This window comes from Marmota marmota, unplaced genomic scaffold (genome assembly GCF_001458135.2).
Source record: "Marmota marmota marmota unplaced genomic scaffold, marMar, whole genome shotgun sequence".
Lineage (NCBI taxonomy): Eukaryota > Metazoa > Chordata > Mammalia > Rodentia > Sciuridae > Marmota > Marmota marmota.
In genome coordinates, this window is record NW_026000185.1 from 5,935,212 (window position 1) to 5,945,093 (window position 9,882).

The window sequence follows — 9,882 nt, forward strand, 5'->3', positions numbered from 1 at the left end:
TTGGGCACCTTGGGTCAGGAACGTGAGCCCCTCCTCTCATGTCCCTAATGGACTCCATGGACAGGCTCACTGGTTGCCCCTTGGTGGGCTGGTAGGTCAGACTGTGCTGGGCCCTCTGGTTCCCTTTCTAAAGAGTCACTGATGCCATGCTTCCCACCTGCACTTCCTCCCAGGATGGCCCACAGTCACTGCTATGTGGGCAGCTTGCCTTGGCAGGGCTGGGGTTACCCATGTGTATGCCTGGCCCCTCCTTTGCCCACCTCTGAGTGCCTCTCTTTACCAGCCTCCTCCCACCTTCTCGCCTTCTTTCTACTTTCCTAATACTGGGGCTTTCATATTCTTCCTGTGAGCAGTTTTCACACCCATCCTGGGGCTATATTCTTCAGATTTAGTACTTTATTCTCTGTTTTCAGGTGCATGCAGTTTTCAGTCACTTGGGCTTCTGTGTTGGGGAAGGACCACTTGGCACTCATGCCTTCCTGGGAAAGAGGTCCCATGGTCTCTGGTGGAGTGTGGAAGAAATGGTTGCAGCGTTCACAGTCTGGGTGTGGGAGTCGGAGGGATGCAGCAGGACCTGATGTTTTTCCCACAGCAGAGGAAGCAAGACAGGAAGGGGACAGGTGTCCACTGCCTGGGAATCTCATGCAGACACTAGCGTGGGGAGGGACAGCCAGAATGTCTGGTCATGGTGGGTCCTGTGTTGATGCCAGCCTGTTTCCTTTCCTTGTCTGCAGGACTATGATCTTTGCATCAACTGCTACAACACAAAGAGCCACACCCACAAGATGGTGAAGTGGGGCCTGGGCCTGGATGATGAGGGCAGCAGCCAGGGTGAGCCACAGTCCAAGAGCCCCCAGGAGTCCCGGCGTCTGAGCATCCAACGCTGCATCCAGTCCCTGGTGCATGCTTGCCAGTGCCGCAATGCCAACTGCTCACTGCCATCCTGCCAGAAGATGAAGAGGGTCGTGCAGCACACCAAGGGCTGTAAGCGCAAGACCAATGGAGGCTGCCCAGTGTGCAAGCAGCTCATTGCTCTTTGCTGCTACCATGCCAAACACTGCCAAGAAAACAAATGCCCCGTGCCCTTCTGCCTCAACATCAAACACAAGCTCCGCCAGCAGCAGATCCAGCACCGCTTGCAGCAGGCCCAGCTCATGCGCCGGAGGATGGCCACCATGAACACCCGCAATGTGCCTCAGCAGAGTTTGCCTTCTCCTACCTCAGCACCACCTGGGACCCCCACACAGCAGCCCAGCACACCCCAGACACCACAGCCCCCTGCCCAGCCCCAGCCCTCACCTGTGAGCATGTCACCAGCTGGCTTCCCCAATGTGGCCCGGACTCAGCCCCCTACAACGGTATCTGCTGGGAAGCCCACCAACCAAGTACAGGCCCCCCCACCCCCAGCCCAGCCCCCACCTGCAGCAGTGGAAGCAGCCCGGCAGATTGAACGTGAGGCCCAACAGCAGCAACACCTATACCGAGTGAACATCAACAATGGCATGCCCCCAGGGCGCACAAGCATGGGAACCCCAGGGAGCCAAATGGCCCCTGTAGGCTTGAATGTGCCCCGACCCAACCAGGTCAGTGGGCCAGTCATGCCTAGCATGCCACCTGGGCAGTGGCAACAGGCACCCATCCCCCAGCAGCAGCCAATGCCAGGCATGCCCAGGCCTGTGATGTCCATGCAGGCTCAGGCAGCTGTAGCCGGGCCTCGAATGCCCAGTGTGCAGCCACCCAGGAGCATCTCTCCCAGCGCCTTGCAAGACCTACTGCGGACCCTGAAGTCTCCCAGCTCCCCTCAGCAGCAGCAACAGGTGCTGAACATCCTCAAGTCGAACCCCCAGCTAATGGCAGCTTTCATCAAACAGCGCACAGCCAAGTATGTGGCCAATCAGCCTGGCATGCAGCCGCAGCCTGGCATGCAGCCCCAACCCGGCATGCACCAGCAGCCTGGCATGCAGAACCTGAACGCAATGCAAGCTGGTGTGCCACGGCCTGGTGTGCCTCCGCAGCAGCAGGCAATGGGAGGCCTGAACCCCCAGGGCCAGGCTCTGAATATCATGAACCCAGGACACAACCCCAACATGGCAAGTATGAATCCACAGTACCGAGAGATGCTGAGGCGGCAGTTGCTCCAACAACAGCAGCAACAGCAGCAGCAGCAACAGCAGCAGCAACAGCAACAGCAGCAGCAGCAGCAGCAGCAGCAGCAAGGCAATGCCACCATGGCTGGGGGCATAACTGGGCATGGCCAGTTCCAGCAGCCACAAGGACCCGGAGGCTATGCTCCAGCCATGCAGCAGCAGCGCATGCAGCAACATCTCCCCATCCAGGGTAGCTCCATGGGCCAGATGGCCGCTCAGATGGGACAGCTCAGCCAGATGGGGCAGCCTGGGCTGGGGGCAGACAGCACCCCGAATATCCAGCAGGCCCTGCAGCAGCGGATTCTACAGCAGCAACAGATGAAGCAGCAGATTGGGTCCCCGGGCCAACCGAACCCCATGAGCCCCCAGCAGCACATGCTCTCAGGACAGCCACAGGCCTCGCACCTCCCTGGCCAGCAGATCGCCACATCCCTTAGTAACCAGGTGCGGTCTCCAGCCCCTGTCCAGTCTCCGCGGCCCCAGTCCCAGCCTCCACATTCCAGCCCGTCACCAAGGATACAGCCCCAGCCTTCACCACACCATGTCTCACCCCAGACTGGTTCCCCCCACCCTGGACTCGCAGTCACCATGGCCAGCTCCATGGATCAGGGACACCTGGGGAACCCCGAACAGAGTGCAATGCTCCCCCAGTTGAACACCCCCAACAGGAGCGCACTATCCAGCGAACTTTCCCTGGTTGGTGACACCACGGGAGACACGCTAGAAAAGTTTGTGGAGGGTTTGTAGCATTATGAGAGCATCACTTTTTGTCCCTTTCATGTTCTTGGACCTTTTGTACTGAAAATCCAGGCATCTGGGCTCTTTTTATTCCTAGATGGAACTGCAACTTCCAGGCCATGGAAGGGTGGATTGATGTTTAAAGAAACAATACAAAGAATATATTTTTTTGTTAAAAACCAGTTGATTTAAATATCTGGTCTGTCTCTCTCGCTCTCGCTTTCTCTCTCTCTCTCTCTCTGTGTTTTTGGTTGGTTTTTTTTTTTTTTCCATTTTTTTTTTCTGTTTTCTTTTTATTTTGGGGGGAGGGGGGCTTGTTTGGATTCTTTTTGTTGTCATTGCTGGTGACTCATGCCTTTTTTTAATGGGAAAAGCAAGTTCATTATATTCATATTTTTTATTTGTATTTTCAAGACTTTAAACATTTATGTTTAAAAGTGAGAAGAAAAATAATATTCAGAAACTGGTTCCTGAAATAATGCATCTTATAATGTATCCCGATAACTGACGTTGCGGGAAGATTTTTTTTCTATAGTGAACTCTGTGGGCGTCTCCAAGTATTACCCCTGGACGATAGGAGTTGACTCGGCGTGCACACACGTACACACCCACACACATCTATCTATACATGCTGGCCTAAGCCAAACTCTTGTCTTGCAGATGTAGAAATTGTTGCTTTGTTTCTCTGATAAAACTGGTTTTAGACAAAAATAGGGATGATCACTCTCTTAGACCATGCTAATGTTAATAGAGAAGAAGCATTCTTTTCTTTCTTCTATGTGAAACTTGAAATGAGGAAAAGCAATTCTAGTGTAAATCATGCAAGCGCTATAATTACTATAAATAAGAAAATTCAAGAAGATTCAATCACTGTATAGAATGGTAAAGTACCAACTCATTTCTTATATCATATTGTTAAATAAACTGTGTGCAACAGACAAAAAGGGTGGTCCTTCTTGAATTCATGTACATGGTATTAACACTTGGTGTTGGGGTTTTTGTTATGAAAATGCTGTTTTCAACATTGTATTTGGACTATGCATGTGTTTTTCCCCCATTGTATATAAAGTATCGCTTAAAATTGATATAAATTACTGAAGTTTTTAACATGTATTCTGTTCTTTAAGATCCCTGTAAGAATGTTTAAGGTTTTTATTTATTTATATATATTTTTGGAGTCTGTTCTTTGTAAGACATGGTTCTGATTGTTCGCTCGGAGTGGAGAGGCTGGGGCTGCGCTCATGGTGGCGATGGGGGGGGGGGGTAGCTGGGAAGCATCCCAGGCCAACAGCCTCCTGGGGCTTCCTTCCCAGAGACTGAGACAACAGCCTGGCCTCAGCCTCAACTTTTGATGCTCACAAGTGAATTTCACTCGTGCTGTGAGGTCCACCAATGGGTCTGAAACAGCACTTTGCTTCCAGCCCACTTCCCCTGTCCTGCCTTCTGTTGGAGCCAGTCACCCTGGTGGTGGGGAGGACTTCCTGCCCTTCAGGTAGCCACCTGTTTCTATCTGCAAATCCCAGAATTGTTGAAAAGGGTGCTCAAGGGACTCAGGGTGGTTCCTGACCCCATTCCCTGCCCCCCGTCTAAAATCCTGATTTCATAGGGCAGATACCTCCTTCAGCCTGTCTCATCTGGCCTCAGCAGAGCCTTCTTTACACAGGCCAGGTGCCACCCAGGTCCCATCCTCCCCGAGGTCCAGTTGTGCCCTTACTGAGCAGATGACATGATCTCTCGGATGACATCTCATCCAAGAGGAGGACCAACCCCAGGGGAGCCAAAATTAACCACGTAGTCTGCTACCCTCTCCCCCAGGAATCCATCAAAGAGTGGTCTAGAGGAGAAGAGCAGGGTTTGTGGTGTTGGATTTAGAAATTGTGGCCCTGATAGGTTCCCTTTTGTGGCCCTTATGTTCACAGAAGTATTTTCAAAATACTTGACTTTTGGCTTGGGAATCTCAATTTGAAGATTTCAAAGAAATTGGAAGAGTGCAATGTAGATATAGCATACAGGTTTCAATCTTAAGTTTTAATGATGTGAATTAATCAGGTAAGGATAAAATCACCCATCCAACACCCCTGACCAACCCTCCCACCATGGTGATGGCATGCCCTTCTGTGGAGATCTGCCATCTTGCTCAACTTACTTAGGTCCTTGCACATTCAAAGTCCTCTTCAGATTTCCTTTTCCACCAGAGGGGGAAGCCCTGAGCCCTGTGTACAAACAAAAAGCGGATCTGGAGACCTGGAGGAGCCACTCCCAGCCCCTGCTCAGAAGGTGGTGCTCTCTGACATGCAGCCTTTTAATGGGCAATGGGGTTATCTTTTTCAGGTTATCCTGGAATTTAAAACTTATGTACCAACCTCATCCTCTTTGGAGTCTGCATCCTATGCAACTGTCCCGAGCAATCAATGTTAAGGGTGTGGGGCTGTGGATACTAATCCTAAGGAAATTTCTGTAAGAACTGGAGAGCCCAGATGCTGTGTCTCATGCTGTATACTTCAGAAGAGAAGAAAAAAGTCCTATATTTGTGATCAAAAAGAGGGAACTTAAAATGTGCTGGTGTTTATAATAAAAGCTGGTAAAACTGCTTGGATTCAAAGATGGTTCGGATTGGCTAATGATCCTTAGCGTTAGCTCAGCAGCTTGTCACTGAAAGACTGGAGGTGCTCAGTTGAAATTGTCTGGACTAAATATGTGTTTGATGCTCTCTTTGAACTTCTACCCTTAAAGAGCTGGAATCGAATGAGATGCCTTGGAAGGCATGCTTTACCAAAGCTGCTGCTTCTCCAGAGCTCTCCTGAGCTCTCTGGTAAGTTTAACTTGAGACAGGGTCTCACTAAGTCGCCCAGGCGAGCCTCCAACTCTCAGTCATCCTACCTTAGTCTCCCACATCTAGGATTACCTGCATGTGCCCTGGTGCCTGGCTTCTGTGTCTTCTGATTGCTATACAATTAAACCAAAGGTTTCATTTGAACAACAACGTAGTTTTAGCACTGCACTGCAAAATAAGCTGCTGTTTAGAACAAACACCTCATTAGGGCAGTGATTGTACATTTGGTATCCACTGTGTAGCCCAGGAAATGCTTTTGACACAGAATAGTATGCTGGGAAGTGGAGGCACAGTTTCAATACTGTAGCAGACTCATACGTGGGGGCATGTAGGAATGGGAATAAAGTCTGTTCACCTGGGCCTGAGAAGATGTAGTGGCCTCCTAACAGATGTTGCTGTTAATTACACATTTTTAATCATGTATGATTCCATTATGAATAATAAGAAGTCAAGGATGGGGAAACAAATTAGTTGAATGAAAGATAACTTGAGTGAAGGTAACACCCAAAGTAGACTCCAAAGAACCTTGATGAGTGATGGGGATGCTTTGCAGTTTACCTAAATTGTCCATAAACAATGCTTTCAGCTTGCTTCAATCTTCTTAGGAGTTAGTAGGAATCTTATTGACTGATTTCACTAAACAAAGTTTCATAGGGAGCTGATGGCTACTGAACACTTTTAGTAGAGTGCTTGCCTAGCATGGGGAGGAAGGACCTGGTGTGGTAGGTTTTTAAGGGATCAGGAAGAACCTGGAGAGGGCTTAGAAGTGTTGGCACGAGGCCTCTGTGAGGTTTGGGGGCACTGAGGAACAATCCCAGCAAGGAGCCCTGGGCCTTAGCCTTGACCTCAAGTGAGCTTGCCAAATTCTGCCTTCCTGATATAGACAATAAAGTGAAGACATAGAAAAGGCATTATAATATATGCAAATTGTTTAAATGGATTCACTCCTTTGGCCTGTAAGGTAGAAAAAGGTAAGTGGGGTAAGTGATTTAGCCCAGTCCATAGAGCATGCAGAGCAGAGCAGAGGCACCTGGGCCCTGAGCTCTGCTCTTGCCCAGTGCTTGAAGAGGAGCCCTTCTAGCCTTTGGAGCTCCTACTGCCATCCTTACCCAGCCAGGTTTACCCTGAACCCACCGTGGGGGTGTTTGGGGAACTAGGAGAACAACCTTATATAGTAACCCCCTCAGACATTAAGTGGACAGAAAGTGGTAACAGTTGCTGGTTAACTTTAGAATCAGGAAAATGTTTACATCCTAGTGGTCAATTCAGTGTTCACAGCAACAAGATTATGGTGTAGGTGACTCTGGCCCATCCTCTGCCCAATGCCTATGAGAGGACTGAAACTGAAATGAGTTTTGTAGTCTGATCTTGCATCCCATGTCCCTGGGCTCACAAAGAAGCCTCTTAAAAACTGATTTGGGGGTTTATTTTTTTGGTTTTGGGTTTTTTTCTGTTTTTGTGCTGGGGATTGAACTCAGGCACTTGACCACTGAACCACATCCCCACCCTATTTTGTATTTTATTTAGAGACAAGGTCTCACTGAGTTGCTCAGCACCTCGCCATGGATAAGACTAGCTTTGAACTCACTATCCTCCTGTCTCAGCCTCCCAAGCCACTGGGATTACAGACGTACACAACCATGCCCGGCTTAAAAAATGATTTTTAAAATCCAGGTATGTCCAGGAAATTCAGATGAAAGAAGGCTTGAAGAAGATAGTTGGGGAATGCGCCAAGCCAGGATGAGAATCCACATCTGAAGGTCTTTGGAAGCCCACCGAATCTGGGAAGGGTGACTGAAGGTGTATTCTGCCATCAGTGCTTTCTCTGTTTCTCCAGTCAGCCAGGCTTCCTGCTGCTGGGACTCCTTCCTTGTAGCCTCTGACCCCACCAAGGATGCCTCAGACCTCGACACAGGAGTGGGCCCCTGAGAAGAGGAAGGTTATTTCCTGTGCTTCCTGAGGAAGGAATGGAGGGAGAGTAGGTAAATGCTGCTAAGAGTCTTGGGAACCAGACATGTTCCCAAAGCTGGGAGGTAGAACAAGGAAAAGAAAAGATCATAGGTCAAAGAGACATTTGAAGCTGACAGGTGTTTGTTAGGCAGCTAGAATTGGTGTCACCAGAAAGCACTGGAAGGCAGCCAGGACTGGAGCATAGAGGAACCGCAGACCTTTGTGGGAAGTTACTTCTGACCCTCAATAGATAACATGAGTTCCAAGCATTGGTTTCCTGAGCAAGGAAACCAGCTGGGAGTGGACAGAGGGCCCTAGATATCTTGTCCTGAACCTGGTAGGTTTATCCTCCAGGGAGCCTGGGTCCTGCTGTTTCATGTCCCATCCTAAACGGAGCCCAGGTTTTCCTCCCCTTGCCGAACACCACTTCCCCTTGCTGAAGTGAAAGGATTTCCAAGCCAGAAGTGCCTGTAGATGAATGTGTTTGGTTTTACACAAGAGATGATTTCCTAAATGGTGTGAAAAAGGAATAAAATAGGCAAACACCTCTCAGTTTCCCTGGGAGTAGCTGTGTGAGAACATCCTGGAGACCACTCTGGAGAGTGGTGATGGGGAGGGAACCAGGCAGAGGCAGGGGCAAGTGATACAGGGCCTGTGGGCTGAGACAAGAATTTGAAATCGATTTTTAAGTTTGAGGGAAGGTACAGTAGTAGTTGGCACATCTTGTAATCCCAGTGACACAGGAGGCTAAGGCCATATCTTAAGTTCAAGGCCAGCAAGATCCCTTCTTAAAAAAAAAAAAAAAAAGCCAGGCACAGTGGCACAGGCCTATAATCCCAGTGACTCAGGAGGCTGAAGCAGGAAGACTGTGTGTTCAAAGCCAACCTCAACAGCAAGGTGCTAAGCAACTCAGTGAGACTCTTGTCTCTAAATAAAATACAAAATAGGGCTGGGGACGTGGCTCAGTGATATAGTGCCCCTCAGTTCAATCCCAGGTACCTCCACTCAAAAAAGTTTGGGGTAGACCATTGAGGATTGAGTAAAAAGAAAAGTACTTGGCTTCAGAGGATGGGGGTGCTGGCAAGAGTGTCCAGGTGAGAGGGCTCCTGCCTTCTATGCAACAGTGTCCACCAGGTTCGTTGGATACTCCCCTTCTCAGTTGCTTAGACCAGTACAGTGGAGAGTCATCCCCTATGCTTTCCATCTTGACACATTCCCAAACACACTGTCTCCCAACACCCCAACTCTGTCCAAGATCAATATAGGAGCTGTCCTGGGACCTTCACTTCTCGCAGCTCCTGTTACCAATCTCAAGGAACTATGGGTTGGTTTTTTATTTTTATTTTTTTAAATATTTTTAGTTATAGGCGGACACACTACCCTTATTTTTATGTGGTGCTGAGGATCGAACCCAGTGCCTCACACATACTAGGCAAGCACTCTTCCGCTGAGCCACAACCCCAGCCCTCTATTCTGCTTTGTTTTTGTGCAGGCGGGGTCCGGTTGTAGAGGGCAGCGGCGGGAATAAGCCCAGGGCCTCACACGTGCTAGGCAAGCACCCTACCACTGAGCAACCCCTCCAGCCCTCAAGTAAATGTTTTTGTGTAGTTATTTGGTCACAGCAGCAGACCTCCAACGTGCCTCAGGATCATTTGAGAATCTGTGTAAAAAAGAGCTGTCAGGGCTCCATTCCTGGGTACAGGTGGTGCAAGGCAATCTGCATATGAAGTGGTGCAGGGTTAGGACCAAACCTTAGAGACCAGGTTCATGGTCTCTACCCAGACTCCTAACTTCTAAGAGGGAGGGAGAGAGCTGGAGTATACGAATCATCCCGTTGTGCCGGTGGTGGAGTTAACGTTTTGCTGTAGACCCCGCTATTGGTTCTTCTTAGCTTTAGGTCGGCTAGATTCAGGAGAGACTTCCAGCGGCTTAGTCGGGGGCTGCAGAAATGCTACCGGCTTCTTCCCATCCTCGGCCCTGCACGGGCGCCGACCTCGTCCCACTTCAGACAGACGCACGCCGAAGAGCTCGCAGCCGGCGCGGGCCCAACTACGACCACCTCCCGTGGATCAACGTATGGGGCCCTCGCCCTTGACTACGCGACCCAAGGTCAAGGAAGTCCCGCCCGAAGCCCGCCGGTCGGGCGCTGAGCCGACCCCGTCCCCGTGCCCGCGCAGGCAGCGCCCCGGGCATCCCGGCGCGCGCGGTGACGTC

General features: G+C 50.0%; 1 protein-coding gene across 2 annotated transcripts in view; it reads left to right on the top strand.

Moving 5' to 3' along the window:
- Positions 1-4,077, top strand: part of LOC107146666 (CREB binding protein) — a 133,605-nt gene extending 129,528 nt beyond the window's left edge. For both annotated transcript variants that reach the window (XM_015490802.2, XM_048789245.1), the window contains one exon: positions 735-4,077. In XM_015490802.2, the coding sequence (XP_015346288.1) occupies positions 735-2,894 (2,160 nt within the window). In that variant the 3' untranslated portion in view covers positions 2,895-4,077. The remainder of the gene's footprint in view (positions 1-734) is intronic.
- The last annotated feature ends 5,805 nt before the right edge of the window (positions 4,078-9,882 follow it).